Genomic DNA, 21,736 nt, shown 5'->3' with positions numbered 1-21,736 from the left:
TTCCCTGTTACAAAAACATTAGTCTGGATTCAGTTCCACAGGAACAAAAGAGTGGTGTTTCCCAAACTCTCATTTTCCGGATCAGTGCAGGATTATGTAGCCGTGGGGATGTAAGGACTACTTCAAACACAATGTGGATCAGTGAAAGTTTTTGACAAACCTACTCAACTCATGGGAGAGAGGGTTCTACCACAGGGGCCTTTCCTCTCCCTGGACATGTGTGTTCTCTCTCCAGGTGTTCCACACACAATTTGTGGCAAACTCTCAAAATGTACCACCTAGATTTTAGGGGGGAATGGGTATCCAGAATGAATTTGAGGGCATCATCTCTGCAATGTCCCTAGGACTACTCCTTCAGGTCATACCCAACTTGCCAGATGGCTGTAGGCAATCTAGAAAAGGAAGGAAGGTGGATATTTTAAAGCAATCAGTATTCTCATTATGACCTCTATGATATGCCCATTATTCTGAACAAACTTCCAAATGTCAGGAATATGTTCCACACATATTTATCCTGGCAAATAAAACCTAAGCAAACAAAAATATTTATTGAATGCCTGTCAAACATGATAATTGCACATGGAAGGAAAGATAGCAGTGACATTTGTATAAAATCAATAGTGTCAGTATGCTCAGTGTCATTCTGAGGATGTTTGTCTGACAAATTCGGAAATTAAAAAGGAATTCCAGCTTATCTGCCCTTATTAAACTCTGCCCTTATTTAAATCTTTACCTAATTAATGACTTCAGATAAGGGCAGAATATTTATAGGGGACACAAGTTAGACCTGGGTAGTGACACTGCAGGCGTATGCTGGAAGAACCCTAGCTTACTCCAAGAAAGCATCTTTTGAAATAGTAAGTATTTGGAAGTATTTTCTGGCATATTTGAGGGGGAAAGTTTCTTGTGGATCTCATCACTAAATTCTTTCTAACCATCTTTATGGAAGAAGTAATTGCCATTCATTTCCATTATACTTTCTTCCCAGTGCTTGTACTGGTCTTGCATTAATTGAGAATAGCTATAGACAAAGTATCTTCCCACCGGGCTGCATGATAATGTCTATGGAAAGGGTTTGTTTTGTTTTGTATTTTAAAAAATAATTTCTAGAATGACCGTTTCTATATTTTACAGCAGGAGTCCTCATTTCTTTGGAAAAATGAGGATGAAAAAAAGAAAAGGTTACCTTCTTTCCTACTATTTCAGAATATCTTATTCATGTATATATTCATATAAATAAGAAATAGTTTTATTTTTTAAATTCATTTGTATACTACTTTAAAATTTTGAAACTCAAGTAACAAATTAGTAAATAATTGAATTTGTATAATGCTGACAGTTTAGCTGAGCTTCCTTTCTGCTTGTTGGAACTCTCACTCACCTATGTAAGAAAGATCAATCCAGATGCATCACTGTATCTATTTTGTTTTGTTCCTCCCAAGGCAGAGAAGGCAGGTGTTACTATTCTTCACTATAGTTGTAGGCCGTGTAGGATACAGGTCATGCAGCAAGAACCAGTTAAATTTCTCCAAATTCACATAAAGAAACCCAGTGTTTGACATGGGGCAATGGGTAGCACTGGATTACTGGGGGAGGGGGTTTCCCCAATATAACAGAATAGCCTCATGTTCACCTGGAAAATGCTGCTGTGCACACGTAGGGGTGTGTGGCCTGTGTTCTCTTTCTCCTGCACCCCTTGGTTCATGTCATAGGGAACCTGAGGATGCCCTGACATTCAGGAGTAGATATTTGCAGGGGCAGGGAGGCAGTTTTTGAGAAGGGAAGTCTGAAAAGCACATGAGCTCACACAGCTTTCTGGGTCTTGGCTGAGCATCGTTAGTCTTAAATATGCTAGCCACAAATCCGACTGTCTAATTATTTTAATGATTCACCTGAAAGAAGTGAAAGAATAATAAAACAGAAAGAATTGCCAGCAGCCAGAAAGCGATAAACCTAGCCCTGGGACTGTGTTTTAGCAATTCCAGCCATGCCCAGCCTATCACTGTCACAATGGAAAATGTCTGAGATACTTTTAAATTCCAGTGAAGTTTGTGGTTTTAATTGAATGCTACATATTTCATTTTATCCACAGGGAAACCAGGTAAGTGAAATGACATTACGGTCAGGTGCTCAGAGGACAGCATAATAGTCCAGTACTCCTATCTTTTCCTTTTAGGTGTGTGTAAAAATGAAGGAGCCAAGCCAGGTCTGGGTTTGTTCTACAACATTTATTGTAATGACTGCTCCTCCATCTGGAGGCTGTCATGTGATTCTTTTTGCTTGTTTTGGAACTCCCCCCCCCCTCCTATATCCCTTGATACATGAAGGCAGACACAGTACAAGTATCTCCTTGGGGACCAAGGCTTGTGACTTTGCCTAACCTTTGCCTTAGAAGCTCCCAATTAGAACAAGGCCTCTAGGCCTTGGGTAGCTGCACTGAAGGAAGCTTTCAGTAGCTGCAGGCTTCCACTTCTCATGAAGTATACCTGTGAGAAAAACCGCATTTATTTGTTTAAAACTATTTTAAAGGATGGGAGACCTTCCTTTGAGACCTTCCTTTGAGACTTCTAACACAGGGTTTGGGGACAAGGCAGGGTTGCCAACTTCCATATGTGGCCTGGAAATCTCCTGGAATGACAGCTAATCTTCAGAGAACAGAGATCATTCCCTCTGGAGAAATGGCTGCTTCGGAGGGTGAATTCTATGGCATTACACCCCACTGTGGCCTTCCCCTCCCTAAACTCCATCCCCAAATCTTCAGGAATTTCCCAGCCCACAGCTGGCAACTCTAGGGCCAGGGCTCAGCTGAGTGAGAAATATACCTTGTTTTGGTCAGGAGGTGTGGGCTCAGCAGTCAGAGCTTTCCCCCATTCACCTCAAATATTACCACAAAACTGTTTCTCTCATTCATGGGACTTTTTGTGTTTGCATTACATACAAATGTATGCAATGCATCATCAAATCCACAGTCATGGAGAGTCAAAGATGACCTCCAGTCTATAATTTGCTAGCAGCTCATAAGTACACCTATACCTGGCTTTATTACATCTGTGCCACTGGTAAGATATAATAAGCAGTTTGTGCTACTCAAACAAGAATGGCATTTTGCACTCATAAATATGTGTTTGATTTTAAGGAGACATCATGGCTTCAGTGATGCTTGGCCTATGGAAGCTAACTGTTTCAGTGATTATCTTCTCTCACATCTCAGCAGCCTATCCTCCCTTGGAGAGGTAAAAAATTTTTTTCAGTGATTCAGCTCTTCTCCTTTTCTTCCTTAAACAGCATTCTGACTTAATGGTTTCTTAAACAATTCAAAAGTTTCCCACTTTCAGCTATCCCAGTCATACCCTTTATAACTCCTCTCCTCATTGTATGGGGAATGCAAACCATTATTTACCTTTTTAGATGCTCTGCCGATCAGTTTCACATAACTAGCCCCTCTGAAGCATATTGCCTTCATAGGTTGTGCTTTCCAACAGGGGACTGCTCTAACCATTTCATATAATTTGCCCTCCTACCTTTCATCCTGCCCTGCTTCTATGGCTACCTGTTTGTCCCAATGCCTTATTTTTGATTGTTTCTGCACTTGTTGTTTGCCCTGAATTAGGTGCTGTTGGGAAATGGGTTTTTCTCCCTGCGTCCTGTTGGGACTTTTGGACAGTTGCAAAGTAACAGAACATTTGCATTTATTGGTTATGTTTTATGGATGAGGCACAGATCCAGCGTTTTGAGGTTTAAAAGGAATAATCTTTATTAGGAAGATTATACATGAAATTATATCATATTCATCATTCTAAAGAAAAGGAAAGAGCCTGTTTGGCACCTACAAGATCCAAGTAAATTACAACAAAACCTCAGAACTACTAACTATGTTTAGCAGCAAAGTTAAGTAACCTTCACTATTGTACATCAGGCAGTAACATGGCAGACTGATACGAATGAGATCAAGGTGTAGCCAGTCATTGAAAGAGGGCAATGCGTTGAAACACCATGTCAAAGGTCAAAGGCACCAGTTAGTTATTTCACATCAGGATCAATATATTCTCTCTCCAACAAGATCACGCATTGATCTCATGTCAAACCCCTGATTGATGAAGTCGATAAAGACATTGTCCTTGATCATATGTATGCTCAAGAAGAGACCCAGTGTGGTATAGTGGTGTGAACACTGGACTAGCATCTGGGAGACCCAGTTTCAAATTCCCACTTGTGCCATGGAAGCTCACTGGGTGATTTCAAGCCAGTCACATGACTTTGAGAATTTACCCCACAGGGGCTGTTGTGAGGATAAAATGAAAGAGAGGCAAAGGATGTAAGCTACTTTGGGCCCTCAGTGGGGAGGAAGGCAGGGTACAAATGAATTAAATAAAATTAATGAAATAAGTGGCACTAAACACAACACAATCCATGAATCTATCATAATATGCAGCATATACATACTAGAAGTTCAGTCAAATCAAAGCATTTAAATACCTAGTCTTGAAAACAAATACTTGTAATCCCTGTTAACAGAAAAGGATTTGAATGATAGTAAGGCTAGCTTTGAAGTAGATAAGGCAAAGTAATATGAATAGGGATATTTGTATGAACCCTTGAATTTTGAATGTATTGAATACATTAGTGAGGTTATGTTGTTGTTAGGTGCAAAGTCGTGTCCGACCCATCACAACCCATGGACAATGATCCTCGAAGCCTTCCTGTCCTCTACCATTCCCCAGAGTCCATTTAAGTTTGCACCGACTGCTTCAGTGACTCCATCCAGCCACCTCATTCTCTGTCGTCCCCTTCTTCTTTTGCCCTCAATCGCTCCCAGCATTAGGCTCTTCTCCAGGGAGTCCTTCCTTCTCATGAGGTGGCCAAAGTATTTGAGTTTCATCTTCAGGATCTGGCCTTCTAAGGAGCAGTCAGGGCTGATCTCCTCTAGGACTGACCGGTTTGTTCGCCTTGCAGTCCAAGGGATTTACAAGAGTCTTCTCCAGCATCAGAGTTCAAAAGTGAGGTTATAGGATTTGTAATAGAATTAGAACAAATAGCAAGTATAAAGTTGTACTTTTCAGTATAGTTTGCAGTGTGAGCCACTGACATAGTGGCTGTAATGTTGAACAAGGATCTGTGTGACCCAGCTTCAAATCCCCACTTTGCGATGTAACATGTTGGGTGACCTTGGGTGGCTATTCTCTCAGCCTAACCTACCTCACAGGGTTGTTGTTTTGAGGATCACGACAGGAGAGAGTCCAACTGAGGAGAAATGTGGGGTATAAATATCCAAACTGTTGTACATTTCTAATTACTCTTATTTCTTTAAAATCCCAGACATCAGAGGCAAGCTGAAGCCAAAGTGGCAGATTATCTGGGCACACTGAGAGAACTTGAAAGAACTCACAACTTACTTCAAACCATAATGAATTCCAAGCGGAGGTAAAAATATGCATAATGTATAAATAGTAAAACAAATGTACAAACTCATGGTAGTTCTTAGAAAACATAGATGCAAGACTGTTCTAATAATGTTTAAATTTATATTTACAGCTGGGGCTTGAAGTAGGAACATGAGTGCTGGACTCTGCTGGAAATCTTCCTGTCCCTTCCCTTCCAACGCAAGCAAACCTTGCCAATAGGGTAGAGCAGTGGTCCCCAACCCCCGGTCTGGGGACCGGTACCAGTCCGTAGATCAGTTGGTACTGGGCCACGGCTCCTCCTCGTCCTCCTCCCCGGCTGCTGCCTTGTGGGCTGCCCTGCCACTGGCTCACTTTTGATGCTGTCCGGTGGCCGCCATGGCTGGGGCTCCCCCTCAGTGTTGCACTGCACAGCTGCTACTGGCAGCGCCCCCCAGCGGTCAGCAGGAAGTCAGGGGCGCCGGCGGGAAAGCAAGTGGAGCAGGGGCTCAGGTGATGGCAAGAAGGATGAAGACAGACAAACATAATGGTGGACTAGGATATGTTTGACACAGAATTTAGAAGTTGTCACAGCTGCTGCTTTTGGCATTTGTTTTCTGAAACAAATGTTCTGAAAATAAATGCTAAAAGCAGCAGCTGTTATAATTATTCTTAGTTGTTTAATTTTGAACATATTTATTTTTAAGAATCAGTGCCATTGTAAGCACAGTTGACTTCAGTTGTCTTAGAGGGATATAACCATGCAGGTTATTTAAGTGAGTTCAAAATGTGCGGGAAACATCAATTGCCTTTGAATTATTGCAGCAAGACACTTGTTATGGTGAGGATTCCTTGGGTGAGAGGAGTGGGAACAACCTATCAAAATGCATCCTTCTTGGATAGAGAAGGGGGAGTTGTTGAACACCATGGAAATAACAGAATAAATAAAAGACACTTGAATCAATAAAAAGGACCAGATAAATAAACTGGCATTCCCAGCAGCAATGAGATATGATTACACTGTGGATACAATCATGACACTGTGGATACAGCCTGTCCTCTGTTCCTCTGCTGGCACAGATTTGTTGGTCTTAAAGGTGTTTCATATACTCACTCACTCATTTATTTATTCAATCTTACATTTCCTATAGCTCAAGGCAACTGCATGAATAGGGAGATATGAATTGCACAATAGACCCTGATCTGTTCAGGGCATTTTCATCCTAACTTGCTTTGGGAAGACAATATGCTTGACTAGGCTGGAACATTTGAGGTCTCGCTGGAGTGGAAGAACTGCAAACTTTGCAAAATCATGTTCTAGAGGGAAAGCTTTTCTGGGAATATATCTAATTTCTGCAACTTTACATTATGCAGTGGTTTACGTCTGACACGGTACTTTTGAGTGGGTAGAAACTTTAAAGAAGAGAGCTAAAAATAAAAAAGCATACATGTGCATGCAACACTGACCTTATTTTTGCCTATTTCTTATTCATCAGAGACCCAAATACATTCAGAGTGAGGGATGTATCTGGCTTTGGCGATAACATCACTGGTGACTGGAGGAATTCGGAAGAGACTTGTTTGCAGATTATGCAGAAACTTAATGCAAGGTAAGGGAGAGCACCATATGAAGTCTTTAAATTTTCTTACTAAAGCGTTTAAAATGAATGTAAGGAAATAGCCAGAAAATTGAAGAAAGATGCTTTTGAAATGTCATGAGGGTCAGATGGAACTACAAGATGCACAAGTTCTAGTTCTAGCAACTTTGCTCTGTCGGGTAGACATTCCTTTACTTTGCACTCCTCTGACCATCTAATACTAGGCAAAACCACTGGAAGCTGCTCAGTGGCACTGCACATGCTTAATTTCTGGAAATCCCCTGTCATCTCCAGTTAAAGGGATTTTGGGTAACAAAACCTGAGAAGACTTCTGCATAGCACACCTTGGAGAGTTCCTGCCAGCTGATATCAGCAGTACTAAGCCAGGTGAACTAACAGACTGCATTGGTGTAGGACAGCTTTCTATAAATTTTGGATTGATATCTAATATGATGCACAAGTACTGAGTCATTTTCAAGTAGTCAATTGACATTCTGGAGCAATGGCTTTGGTTCAATTGGCAGTAGTGGTTTAGTCCTGAAGGCACAAAGGGGGATGACTGCGACTATTTTCTTCTGGCACAACTGGATTTTGACATGAGCTTGTATACCCAACCATCCACTGAAGCTTAAAGATAGTATACCTAATGTCTTTAGACTGGCACCAACAATGTATGCCTATCATGGGTCAAATTTAGTCCAAGTAAGAAAATCCGAAACTAGCTAGACTGTACTGTCATCTCCCTGGATGAACATTTTCATTCATCACCATGGGCCGGATTCAAGGTAAATTTAAAGTACGACTTTAAATGAATTTTGGATTGCCCTTCTCTTTTCTGTTTTTCCTCTTCACCTATTTATTTCCACTGCCATGGATATAACAACCACTCTACTACCAGGGTTCAGAATCCGAGGACCAAAATACACATTATTTGTGAAATAAGTCAGGTCATGAGCGCCTGACCCACTCTCAGTCAAGCGTTCATACAGGGACTAGACTTTAAAAACCTTTTAATCATTCTATACAGCTCAAAATGCAACAAGGGGGGAAAGGGGTTTCAGGATTCCTTCTGGTGCTGTTTTTGCTAGTGGAAATGGCTGTTTGTCCCTACCTCAATGGAGGGGGCTCTTTGTCCCTTCCTCAAGCTCTACATGCCATGGGATGGATTCACGGAGGCCAAAGAAGGAAACAACCCCCCCTCCCCACTCCCACTTGCAAAAACAGCATGGATGGAAAGCCTGAAGTCTCTACTTCTCCCATGTGGTATCTCGAGTTATGCAAGGCAACAGAGAGGTTTTTAAAGGTTAGTCCATGTGTGAACATGTGATTAAGAGTTGGATCAGGCACTCAAGATTCAACGTACATCTTGTGTAGTATGTATTCTGTCCCAAAGTTTTTGTGCAAGAAACGAACTACCCACCCACATCTGAATGTCAGCAGATTGTGGATAGACCAAGGACTTCCTCAACCAGGAAGTGTTCAACTCCATGACCAGGGGAAGGAAGGAAGGAAGGAAGGAAGGAAGGAAGGAAGGAAGGAAGGAAGGAGGAAGGAAGGAAGGAAGGAAGGAAGGAAGGAAGGAAGGAAGGAAGGAAGGAAGGAAGGAAGGAAAGGAAGGAAGGGTGCACAAATGTGACAGTAAGGCAAGCTCAAGCTCACCGAGAATGAACCAGATTCTGAAATATAAAGATCTTTCAGAGGGGATTTCCAGTCAAAAATTTGAAAGGACAAAGAGCCAAAGACAATGCTGAATTGTACTTTAAAAAGTAGTTTAAATGGGACACCAATAGTATGATTATAGATATCATTGAGGGAAGTCACTGGAAATCCTACTAGATATAAGGTCTGTTTCATACTATTTATTGTTTTTGAATTTATAAATGTTTATTTGTTGGCAAGGACCAGAGGTATTCATATAGAAAAGATTTGTCCTACTGGAATCATTGTCTAGTTCAGTGAATTTTCCAGAATTCCCACAGGCTTCTGAAATGCTGTAATTTCTTGAGATGTATTCCCAAGTGTTACATATATATTCATTCTTCTCTCCCCTCCCAAAAATTAGTAGCAAGGATGGCAATTTTCTAACCATAATCAGCTCAGAAATATTTGGAAGTCATCAGAGGCTTCACGTCCCATGGTACACATGCATATTACTTTTTCTTCAGTTGTCACCACTGGGAAATGGAGCCGGTGAAGCAGCATAATTGGTCCTGCTTAGTGTTGTGTTTGTCTTCTGCAGAAGTGCCTTACAACTGTGGAGTTTTATGGTGTTGTTGCAATATTTGTTTTATTTACAAATACAAATGTAGAACATAAGTGAAGGCAAAAGGACATTCCTACAGGGCAGTAGGATCATGAGAGAGAGAGAGAGAGAGAGAGAGAGAGAGAGAGAGAGAGAGAGAGCATCTCAATGCCCATCAGTACATGTACTCTAAAGGCATTTCCGCACATTAGTTTAAAAAGCGTTATGCCAGCTTCTGAGCCCCTCCTCACCTTTTCTGCTATCTCACCTTTGTCTGTGCCTTTTCATATGTCTCATCCTCCACAACTGATGCCGGAAATGGCAGAAGAGAGCAACGTGACTTATATACGTTGTGCTTCCACCTGTCAATCAATGCAGGCAACCAATCCTCTTTCTCCATATTTTAAGGGTCCTGCAATGCCCGCTAATTATAAAAAAAGCATACCCCGTTGAAATGCCTAGACATAGAATCATAGATGCTTGTTGCTTTTTAAATGCCACCCCTTATGGGATCACAAATCCTTAGAGACTCATGATAATTCCTGATTGTTTTTTTTTGGGGGGGGGGACTTTCGGGAGAAATGTTTTGTGTTACTACTTTGAAAAAAATATTTTATTTCTGGCATTGTTTGCATGTTTGTCCACCTATTCATTGTTCCAGGTAGTTAGCCATTTTTAAAAAGAAATTCCCATCCTTGGGAACAAGGGAGAAGGAGACAGGTGCAAGGGCAGGATGAGGCAGGCGCCTTTAGCATGTTTGAGCCTCCATATCTTCCCTCTGCTGGTTGCTCTCTGGTAGCGAGCACTAAATAGGTTGGTGAATCCACTTTATGCGATTTCACAACTAGTGCTTTAAAATGGAGGATGTAGCCAGAAAGTTACTGCCGAGATGGTGGATGTTGGCAACGTCATATGGAGGGGCAGGAATATAACGACTATGCAATGTAAGCATTTCACTACATTTAATGGGTGCGGAAATGCCCTAAATTCTCCCATCAGATCTCAGAGGCTATGTAGGGTTAGCCCTGATAGCACTTGGGGTCATGATGCAGAGGCAAGGCAATGGCAGCATGACAACCAGACAATCTCCTGTCTATATAACACACTTTCCATATGCTGGCTGGCTGGCTGGCTGGCTAAGATGATAGATAGATAGATAGATAGATAGATAGATAGATAGATAGATAGATAGATAGATAGATAGATAGATAGATAGATAGATAGATAGATAGATAGATAGATAGACAGACAGACAGACAGACAGACAGACAGACAGACAGACAGACAGACAGACAGACAGGCAGGCAGGCAGGCAGGCAGGCAGGCAGGCAGGCAGGCAGGCAGGCAGGCAGGCAGGCAGGTAGGTAGATAGGGGTGGGAGGAGAATCATAGCCTGCCGGTGACTTCTGCCCTTGCCCCCAAAAGCCCTGCCACAGCTTTCACAGCTTTCACAGCCATCAGTGAACCTTTTAGGGATGGGGGGCACACAGGCCATCGCCAAATCACACCCCACCCCAAAAAGCCCCGAAGCAGCCTTTGAGGCCATCGGCAAGACTTCTGGGGGCAGAGGGGAGAGAGAACATGCTGGCCACCAGTGACTCCTGCCCCTGCCTCCCAAATCCCTGCCCTGGCCTGCTCGCCCATCTGTGGCCCTTTTGGGGTGGAGGGGCACGCACTGCCCACCACCTACTCCCCTTAAGAATCTCCACTGCGGCCTGCGTGACCCTCAGCAGCCCTTTTGGGGCAGCAGTGAGGGGGGGCAAATGGCTGCCAGTGCCTCCTCCCCCAGGCCCGCCAATGAATCTCCAGATCTTGGCTGGCCAGTCCAAGACGTGGGGGGGAGGGGATGGCCTAGTGCCCGTTGTATTCTTGAGTACAATAGGCTTTGCCCCTAGTTTGTAAATAAGATATATGTTACCAATATGTTACTGTTTCCTCAGGCTAGTAGATGTTCCAGGGTTCAGGCAGAAGTCTTTCACTCACTCACTTATCTTATCTTTTAACTGGAGATGTTGGGGATTGAGCCGAGGACTTCCTGCATACAAAGCAGTTACTCTGTCACTGAGCCACAAGCCCCCTACATTTGTACTTTTTCAGACAGCAGCAACTGGAGCTGCAGTTTCAAGGAGGAGACTGGCAGGGGAGAGGCTTTTGTAACCCTTCGCTGCAGTTGCCATTTTCCCCCTGACAACCACCATCCTCAAGCTACGTTACCCAAGGTGACAATATAGTGCCGGTATGAGTCATGAAGCCTAAATTTGGGTCTGCAGAAAGGCTTGATGAGTAATGTTTCAAGACAAGGAGGTCAAAGCTCGGGGGGGGGGGGGGGGAGTGACAGAAAAATGGCTCCACAAGCCAAGTGGGATGGGTCAGGAAATTCTGGCTTCTGTGATTAGTGTGCTTAGAAGGTTGCGATACCAGGAACACTATCTAATAATTGTGTAATGTTTTACCTGTGTTTCTCCAATAGTTTTCAAGATAATGCTGTTGAAGATGCCACTCAGGTGATTAGCCATTCCATTTGCCAACTGCTTGCAGAAATGAATGAAGAAGCATCTGGAGTGGCATTTGGTAGAAGCCATGGATGAAGCATCCACCACTGAACAGATTGTCATAAGGAAATTTCCATGTCCCCTTTTGCTGTATAAATGAAATGATGTGGGGAGGGGGAGGGGCAACTATGGAAATCACTTTGGTAAGGAAGCTCAACTAATCAAGGAAAATGGGATTGCTAATCAGAACAACGCAGACATTCAGGGAATATTTCACCAGAGTTTATAATTTAGAATGCTTCATCTTGACTTAATCTCCAAAATTTAATAAAGGAGCCTTAGCATAACTTCTTACTGATTGGTATTTTGCATGTGATATTGGGGAATCAGTCACAAGGGATACAGAGCAAACTTGCAAAGTAGTTGTATTTCTCCTTAGTCTTTTGCAGGCTTGCTTCCATATGGATGTGTTCAGGCATTAAAAAAACTGGCACAAAAAGGTGCCATGGGCAGCAGGTGTCTCCGACCTGGGAAGACAGTTTGCAAATCCATTAAAACAACCATAATAAAACAATAAAACATAACAACAATAAAACAATATTAAAGCTTCCCCCCATACAAAATACCACAACATTAACAAACAAATATAAAATTTCAGCATCATAAATAGCAAACAAGGCAAGTTAACAGCAAACTGGGGGCGAGGGATCAGCTAATGGCAACCATAACTCCAAAGCTACAGAAAGCCCTGAGGAAGAGCGTGCCATGCTACATGTTTTTTTTCCCCTTTGATGAATACTTTCTTTCGAGGAAAAACACTCTTGGGAGGTTGAAATCACAGGGACTTTTGTGTCACTTTAATGACTAATCTGTTTATCATAGGCTAGCTTTTGTGAGTCAACACCCACTTCATCAGGTGCCACAATAATTAGTATTTGAGTGCCACAAGATTATTATTTTGGCTGAAGGAAGCTGACACAGCTACCCCTCTGGATTTTTGTGCGAGGCTAAAATCTTGAGTGGAGGACCAGTGGGGATCCTTTCAGTAGTCATTTGCCTGCTCAAAACTGAGAGTCATTCTGCACAGCATTAATATTGCTGAAGCATTGTGTAACGCTATTTTTTTTACGTTATGCACGACGTCGTACACAATCTGCAACACTCCTGCAACACTCCCGCAAAAAGCGCTTCGATGTAGCGCTTTTCGGGGAATCGTCAAAAGTGGATTCCCCCTTTAAAAAACCGCTTCACTCCTGAGAACAATCTGCAACACATCTGAAAAAGACATGTGCGTTCTCAAAATAGCAGTAGAAGAAATGTCCCTCCCTAGCTCTCATCCCCGAGCTTCCGGAGATGCAATCGTCATTTTCCCCCTTAAACCGGCGAAAACAATGAATAAGCGAGGCTTCTCCAGGTAAAGTCCCTCCACAAGCAATTCAGAACAGTATTTTAACAGTAAAACAAAGCTCCCTTCTGCAATTGTCTTTAAAGTTCCCGAGCACAATACAGCCCCCTGTTCGACACGACCCATAATTTCGGCCAGAAATTGCACCTATGGGGGGGGAGGGTTACTTGAAGAGCATGTAAACGATTATGTGCCAGCTCTTACGCCAGTGAAAAAGGTCTTTCTGAGACATCGAATGAACAAATATTCATTGCTACTGGTGTTTCGGGTTTTTAAAAAACAGATTTTAAAGGGAAAGGGGCTTTCCGGGAGCACGAACACAACAGTTCATTGGCTGTTCTGTTTGATTGACAGCCAGGGGTGGGAAGAAGCACGGATAAATATCGCCTCCTTTGTTGTGATTTTGGCAAGACTGGAAACCTGTGGGTAACGAAAACAGCACTAGTGGAAGAGCACTTTTTGTGGTAGGAACAGCTGTGTGCGTTATCAAGACCTGCCGCTATTAATTCTAGCACTTTACAATAGCGCTTACATTTGGCTACATAGGCAGTTGTGCAGAATGGACCTGACTTTTTCCTCTACAGACAGAAAGGCGAGAAAGCCTGGCAGGAGGGATTTTTAATGGATAGGTGGCTGGTGGAGAAAGGGTTAAGCAACCCTTCCCTGTTCAAGATCCCAGCCTCCAACAGTTGGACTTTTCCGTATGTGAATAACCTATTTAATATGGCATCAGAGACAGAACTTTTTTTTTATCATCCCGCTGTTCACATCTTCAGGGTGGAACCACACAATCTGGTTATATCTGTGATGAATTCAAAAGTTTTTTTTTTTTTTTGCTTTTCTAAATGGAACTACATCTCAAAGTGGCTTCCAATCACCTTCCCTTTCCTCTCCCCACAACAGACACCCTGTGAGGTGGGTGAGTCTGAGAGAGCCCTGATATCAATGCTCAGAACAGTTTTATCATTGCTGTGGTGATCCCAAGGTCACCCAGCTGGCTGCATGTGGGGGAGTGCAAAATCGAACCCGGCATGCCAGATTAGAAATCCGCACTCCTAACTACACCACCAAACTGGCTTTCTACACCAAACTGGCACTCCTTTGGATGCAAACGAGTTAGATGAAGCAAGGATCATGGAACACATCTACCAAGTTAACTTCCCGTGTTGCTGTGTCACTCCCTATCCAACCCTTCCTCTGATCCATTCACATGCCATCCTCCTGCTCCCCCCCCCACATACAACCCCTCCCAGTTGAGGCAACAGCTGATTTACAGTGATATAGCACTGGTTCACTTCTACACTGATATACTGTTGGTTCTCTGACTTCTACCTCTGGTACAAATGCCTCCAATAGAAAAGAAAGGAAAGGAATTTGAACTTGATGCACTCCAGGAGTGGTGGCAATCTGAAGCAGACACGTGCTTCTGTCAATGAGAGCATCAGCTTGTGTAGAACCCCTGAGTTTCTGTGTCTACCATGATAGTGGTTTGTACACTTTGTTTCAGGAAATGCATTTGCTAGACATAAAAGGGATCCCTTTCCCAGAATGCCCTTCTGTCACCTCAATCCTTGTTACTCAGTGTTGTTTCTTTTCAGTCCAGGGGACTCTGCAGCACTTGGGGGCAGGGGGGATCAGCCAGCCATGCTGGATGCTGAGGATCCTACAACATCTACCCCTTTACGTGAACAGCAGAGTACTTTCTGGTGATGTACTTTGCATGGCAACTGCTTCATGGACACTTCAACATTCGTATGATCCTTTCCATCCCCATTATTACGATGACTGACTATACCAATGTGAGACCCCAGGGAGGGGTGACCATATTGCTCTTCCGTTCTCAGGGCTTCCATGTAACACCAAAGTGCTGCTGCAGAACCCTTCCTTTGACCTGCTCCAATCCTGCTCCACTTTGTGCAATACAGATGCACAGAGTTTCATGAGTCCTTAAGATGTTCTGAATGATATGTCCTAATAATACTTTGCAAATATTTGGAGCATTCCTGAATACATTTCTTTTGGTCAGGGGAGGGGGCTGACTCAAACCTCCAGCATGGGGGGGGGGAGTGCTCGGGGGGGGGGGAACGGCAGTGCTTCATACCAACAATGTGCAGCAGTGTTGACAGTGACGATCTCTTCCCACCAGACACTGCCCCACAAGGTCACCTTTTCATTCCTCGTGTATGCTCTCCGTTCAATTGTAGTGCTAAATCCGTGTTGCTGTTGTTTTTTCTTCAATGTACATTCAGGCCCTGATGGGGGAAGGCCTGTTGTGGAGTTTTACCCACCACACATTTAACCAGTATGCAAAGCCAGAGCAGGCATGCTGTTGCAGGAATGTTTGCGCAGTGCCAAGCAAGAGGAGGACAGTTGCCAGCATGAACACTGGAAAATCAATGATGGCATCACCAGAGAGGCTGAAGGAGGCCAAATGGGACAGGCAGATTTCCCCCAAAGTGACGCAGCAGAACATGAATTTTTAAAACTGGATGATTTGATAGAGGTCAAGCATAACACAGTGGTCTCCCAAGAAAGACCCCAAACAAGCATGCAAGAGCATCAGCAACTGGCAGCCAACCCTCGAGAACAAGAGCTAGAGGCACTCCCCTCTCCCAGAGTGAGAGCTGCAGCTGGCCACCCCTAATCCTAGTCATGCTACCCAGGATAATGGCACAGTGTGTGTGTCTGTGTGTGTTTGTGTGTGTTTGTGTGTGTTTGTGTGTGTGTCAGAGGCCACACATTCTCAGGACATAACAGCAGTTCTAATCAGCATATAATGTAAATACAAATTTGGTTGTCAGCAGCCACCAAAGTGGATGACACAGTTCTGTGTGCCACCCATGTAATAATAAATGAAAGGGAACTTTGTTTTAAGAACAAACCTCACCAACAGATTAGGCCCCTAACACTATATACAGAAAGGACCCCTCCAAGCAACACCCTCAGAAGCTATTTGCACAAACAACAAAGAGCCCTCCCCTGACAACAAGCCACAAAAGAGCTTACAGAACATAGTTAGACTCCTGCCACCCTCCCCTAACGACAGAACTATGCAAAGCTGTCACACGCACACACACCCCATTGGTCCTGCATCTGGTTCAGGCACTTCTCCAGCTGTGACTTCCAAGCTTGGAAACAGTTCACAGTAATTTCCTCTACCAGCTTTCCACAGCAATTAGACAGCGATTCATTGATTTCACTGTTGGGGTGGAGTTAACAGGTAGGGTGATGCACTTGGAGAAAAATGTTTGGGATGCAACGCTAATGTCCGTGGCACATAGAGGTGTCCATGCAGTGTCTCTGTACGGACTGCCAGTACTTCTTGACAGAGTCCAGTGCAGCCTGCGTCTGCTGCCTCCCTTTCCTCTCTTGGAGGGGTGAGATGCTGGGTGGGAGGATGCATTTCTGTAGAAGCCCAGGATGGTCCTGCAGCAGAAAATATATTAACATAGCTTTAATTTTTATGTATTTATTTGAAACATTTATTAGCTAACTTCCTCTCTTGTAGAACTCAAAGTGCCATGTGTGTGTGTGTGTGTGCGTGTGCATGTGCTCACTGTCAGGTCACAGGTGACTTCTGGTGACCCCACAGGGTTTCCGTGGCAGGAGACATTCAGAGATAGTTTGCCGTTGTCTGCTTCCAGATCCTGCCATTGAGATTCCTTGGAGGTCTCCCGTCCAAAGATGAGCCAGGGCAACCCTACTTAGCTTCTGGGATCTGACAAGATCAGGTAACTTGGGATATCCAGGTCAAGGCCAATGTTGGTTGCAATATAATTAAAACATTATAAAAACACCATGAAACATAAATAGAAAAGTCACAGTTTAAAACCTCCCATCAGGACTGCCAGCAATGAAAGCTAAATCACTCAAATGCAATCCTAACTAAAACAGCCTTCGACTGCCTCCTGCTGATTGACATTGAGGGAGCCAAAGGCACCTTCCTGGGGAGGCTGTTCCATAAGTGTGGGGCTACCATAGAAAAGGCTCCCTCTCATGTACCCACCAAACATCTTTAATTGCTGGGACAGTCAGGTGGGCATCTCCCCGCATGTTTCTGCAGTTGTTATTTGCCGGCACCTTCTCATCACATTGAATTCTGAATGTAGACTCTGAATTTGCGGCTGCCATTCTACATTTGGTGGTTTTCTCTGTTACTAGTCAGCCGTCACAGCCCCTCCTGTCGGCTCTGATAGCACCTCTGAGGAAGAGCTGGACATGTCTGGAGAGACAGTGCAAGCACCTGAAATTACTCTGCTTCCAGCCCAGCCATAAACAAGCAGTAGGGCGTTTGACACAGAGGGCTATTCCACAGCAACCTAAAATTTTGTAACAGCACTCTTTTAGCTGTGCAGAGTTTTCCTGATTCCACACAAAAATCAGGCTCCTCAGGCACAGATCCAGAGGAAATGTTGCCTTTGTGCAGCTTCCCCTAATTGCCCAAATTCTGGCAATCCAATGCATGTTGGCACACCACTGCTTTCCCCACCCACAGCTATGCTTTTGCTGACCTCCAAGTCCACCTACTTCCTCTGCCTCTTGTTTCATTCCCTCCTCACCTTGCCACCATTTTGTTTGTTTTTTGTTCATGCTAGGACCCAGGATCGTTGTTAAGAATTAACATGACCGTGAGGGAAAGACACCCCTTATCTCTCTTTAGCAGATAAACTCAAACAGTGACCATCTAATGTGTGTTCAGAACTTAGGGACCCTCCAACCTCCCCAAGGAGTTTCACCCAAAGTGTTCCTTGATTTAGCTAGTGAGATTCCCTTTTTTTATAACATTAATACGCATGATTGCGTTTGTGATTTCATGCGAGGCAACTGGACTGTTATCCCCAGTATGAATAGTCAAGCTATAACAACGAGTTGTGCTACAGTCATCAATGTTATGTCCTCCCCTACCCCCTTGCGATTGGCCCTGAACATTTTTGTGGTGCTGCACTGCATTTGTCTTTTCTGACAACACCTTTGAAATATCAGCATTTTGTGTTTTGCTATCCAGCTGCAACATGATCACCCAAAATGAATCAGCGAATGCGCAAGGTTTTTCTTTGTGGCAAGATTCTCAGTTTTGAAGACAAACATGCCCCATTACCACCACCCCCCTTGCTTACATTTCAGTGCTAAACAACCAATCACTGCTAGTTGAGGCAGAACAATGTGGGGGCATCTATGTAAACCGGTGGCTGAGTTTGGCATTCCTTTTCGCACCTTCTTTTGATTGGTGCAGCAGCTGCTGTGGTGAGATTAGTGTACCCAGATACAGATCGGCACCAGGAACAAACACGGCATCCCATGCTGCATCCGTCGCCTTGTGCATTTCTACCAGCTCTACTGCCAAGGCCGGAGGTGGTAGGGGGCAGCATGGAAGGACAGGGAGACCAGGGATCTACTGGCTCTCTGGGGAGAGGAGAGAGTGCAGGAAGCCTTGGCCTATGCCTCAGAAATGTATTCGAGGGAATATAAAAAAATGCATGGACTGGGACACAACAGAAGTGCGCTGGAGTGTAGAATGAAGACAGAGGCGATGTGGCAGGACTACAAAAGGGTGTGCTCTCACAATTGCAAGACTGGGGATTCTCCCGTGAGCTTCCCTTATTATGGGGAACTTGACAAATTCCTGCATAAAGATGCTGCGGTGCATCCAAAGAGGGTGGCCAGGAGCCTGAAGGCTCGTTCTGACCCGGCTTCCACGATGGCCATTGATGCCCAGCCACAATCCACTGTAGGTGCCCAGCAGTGAGCTCCAGCGATGGTCGATCAGCCACCAATCATCCCCCTGCAACTACAACTTGAATCAGAGGACCTGTTCGCCGGAGAGCGAACAGACCCAAGGACCATTCGGTGTTCCACCCCCACAGACACTGCAAGGACAGAATACCAGGGAAGACATGTGGGGACGATTCTTTGTTGGGATTCTTTTTGGGTTATTAGCACATGTGGGATTATAGGCCTATGTGAGGATGGATGATGTGATTTCGCGGAACATTAAGGCAGCCATTGTGACATTTTTAGCAGGTGTGGAAACAGTCTCCATGATTTTAATTCCCAGGCAGGAATTTATGGGGGAAGACAGTTCCCAAGCCATGTAGGGCTTTAAAACACAAGACCAGCCCCTTGAATTGGGCTAGGGAGCAGATAGGTAGACAATGCTTTCAATAGCTGGCTCTGACCGTAGACAAGTCACAGCATTCTGCACTACCTGCAGCTTTCAGACACTTTTCGAGGGTGGCCTTAAGCAGAACACATTGCAACAGTCCCGTCTGCCCATAACTAAGGTATGGATCACTGTGGCTAGATCTGACTGAACCTGGTCACAGCTGACGTATCTGCAGGACCTGAGCAAACACACTTGATGAAGCACATAACACAACATCAGCTATGCAATGACTGTCCTGGTCTCAACAACTTTTGATGCAAAATGGAGTGGTGTATTACCTGGTACTGAAGAAGTGGGTGAACTTACTTCCTGCGCTTCCTCTGGTCCCTCCACCTGCTCCTGCTCCTGCTCCTGCTCCTGCTCCTGCTCCTGCTCCTGCTCCTGCTCCTGCTCCTGCTGTCCCAGTTCCTGCTTGTCTTTCTCCTCCCTGGGTGTTTCCAACATGGCACACGCAGATGCTGCTGTGGCAGTGGTAATAAAATAGTTGATTAAGTCCAAGGTGAAGGTGTAGCATGCATAACAGAGCTATAGTGTGTGCACTAAAGACAGGAGTTATCTCTGTCAACAGTCTTCCGTGTGGAGGGAAGTACCCATGTACATGATGGCTGGACCTTGCCTCCTGGGAGGGGGAAGGGATATGGAAAATGCAGCCAATTCTGTAGTGTGTGTGTGCGCCTGGTGAATAGGAAGGGAAAGAGTTCCACAGTGCTGCAGGGAAGTTCTGGCCACTGAGGGACAGCCACAAAGCCTCACCTACCATGTCTAGCAGAGCAGCTGTATTGCAAACTTTTCGTTTGGGATACATGGCAGGTCTCTCTCATACATAGAAACCAGGTCTTAGGTTTATTTCACCAGCCCACTAAATGATTGTCCTGTTGGGAGCCAACACATGGCCTCAACTCATGGCCCACCCCACCCCGGCTGCTCAAACTGAGGACAGCCAGGGACCTCACTCACCCATGCAAGGAAGGCTGGGAAAATGAGGTGGCTGAAGCCTGGGCAAATTGCTCCAATACAGCAGAGTACAAGGCCAGGAACCAGGCAGGATCAGGGAGGGGCATGGTCAGAAGGAAAGAATGAGACTAAACTCAGGGGAGCCAAGAGGAAGCCAGTCCTTTGCTTCTCATTTTGAGGTCCGAGGAGATGTGGCTTGACCTTAAACAGAGCGGAGTAATGGGAGGAGATTGTCATGTACCAACCATGGACTGCATACAAGTTTGAGAACTATGATGTCTCATTTGTCACTAGCCAGATTTTTTGGTGTGGGGATGTGTGTTTTTGAACTAACAAACCATACCTGCCTGTCAGCACTTTAGTCATACAGCCACCTCCCACAATCACGTCATGGTGCTGTGGAATGGTGCTTGCCTGCTTCCTCAGGGGATGTCCTGCCAGGCCTCAAGGGCAGCCATGAAATCCCCCTTGACTCGCTTAAATTTTGAGTGGCACTGCTGGCAGTTTCTGCTGCAGCCCTACTGGCAGAGCGGCTGGGCCACCCCTTCATATATACGGGGGTTCAAATGGTGCGTGCTAGCCACGGGGTCACCCACACGTCCTGAGCACAGCATCACTGCAGGGAGGAGGGTAACTTTGTTGTGCTGCCAAAAGGCACTGTGCCTCCTCTGCAGTATTTTCAGTGATATAGTGATTGAATTGATGAAAGAACTATGGTGTCCTTTTCCCCCTCCCACCAACAACTGTTACTTTTTGGAACTCTCACTTAGCTCATAACAGTCTCTGGAATTGCCATTGATGCTCATGCCCACTTCTCCACACAGGGGAAACGCGTATTGGTGCAGCCATGTGCATCTGTTAATGTAAGTGATCAGTGTGGCATGTAGGCTGGAGGCCAGCACTTAAGAATACATTTGGCATGGTGGCACGATGTCTTGCTATGTGTTTCCATTCTCCTGCCCAAGTGGGAAAGTTGACTTCATTTTGGTGATGCTCAAGAGACCCCAATGCCCCCCTCTTTATTTTTGAATGTTGAATGAATAAACAAACTCATGTTCCTAACAGGATCGTTTTACTTGTTTACTACAGAATTTTAAAAGGGCAGAAATATTTTTGAGTGTTGGGAGAGTGCTCCCATCAAATCTAAGTTCTTGACAATTGGTTCAGCACGGTGAATTTTCAAGAATACCCTCTGCATATGTCTAAACATCTGGAAGAACCTATTGACAGAGCGGTTTCTCAGTGGAACAGGCTTCCTCGGGAGATGGTGGGTTCTCCATCTTTGGACATTTTTTAACAGAGGCTGGATAGCCATCTGACAGAGAAGCTGATTCTGTGAAGGCTCAAGGTTACAGTGGATGGGCAATAGGGTTGTGAGTATCCTGCAAAGTGTAGAAAGTAAGACTGCTTCCCCTTTGCTAAATGGGTTTTTTTATTCCTCTCGTAATCCACTTCCCTCTGCTGGGCCCATGAGAGGGTTTGGAGCACAACACAGAACCAGAAC

The 21,736-nt window shown here is 44.6% G+C and overlaps 1 protein-coding gene and 1 long non-coding RNA gene across 2 annotated transcripts; one reads left to right on the top strand and one right to left on the bottom strand.

The window, feature by feature from the left end:
- The first annotated feature begins 760 nt into the window (after nt 1-760).
- Nucleotides 761-12,064, top strand: LOC143829854 (uncharacterized). Its single transcript, XM_077321376.1, has 5 exons — nt 761-857; nt 3,137-3,233; nt 5,317-5,421; nt 6,875-6,988; nt 11,689-12,064. The coding sequence occupies exons 2-5, from the start codon at nt 3,145-3,147 to the stop codon at nt 11,804-11,806; spliced, it is 426 nt and encodes a 141-aa protein (XP_077177491.1). The 5' UTR covers nt 761-857; nt 3,137-3,144; the 3' UTR covers nt 11,807-12,064.
- Nucleotides 11,819-19,823, bottom strand: LOC143829855 (uncharacterized). The gene is made up of 4 exons (XR_013228259.1): nt 19,557-19,823; nt 17,122-17,337; nt 14,679-16,541; nt 11,819-12,237 (listed from the first exon to the last, which is right to left on the bottom strand). It is a non-coding gene; the product is annotated as an uncharacterized LOC143829855 (long non-coding RNA).
- Between the last annotated feature and the right edge of the window lie 1,913 nt (nt 19,824-21,736).

Source organism: Paroedura picta, chromosome 2 (genome assembly GCF_049243985.1).
Source record: "Paroedura picta isolate Pp20150507F chromosome 2, Ppicta_v3.0, whole genome shotgun sequence".
Classification (NCBI taxonomy): domain Eukaryota; kingdom Metazoa; phylum Chordata; class Lepidosauria; order Squamata; family Gekkonidae; genus Paroedura; species Paroedura picta.
The sequence above is the reverse complement of the archived record's forward strand: the minus strand, read 5'-3'. Positions and strand labels throughout refer to the sequence as shown.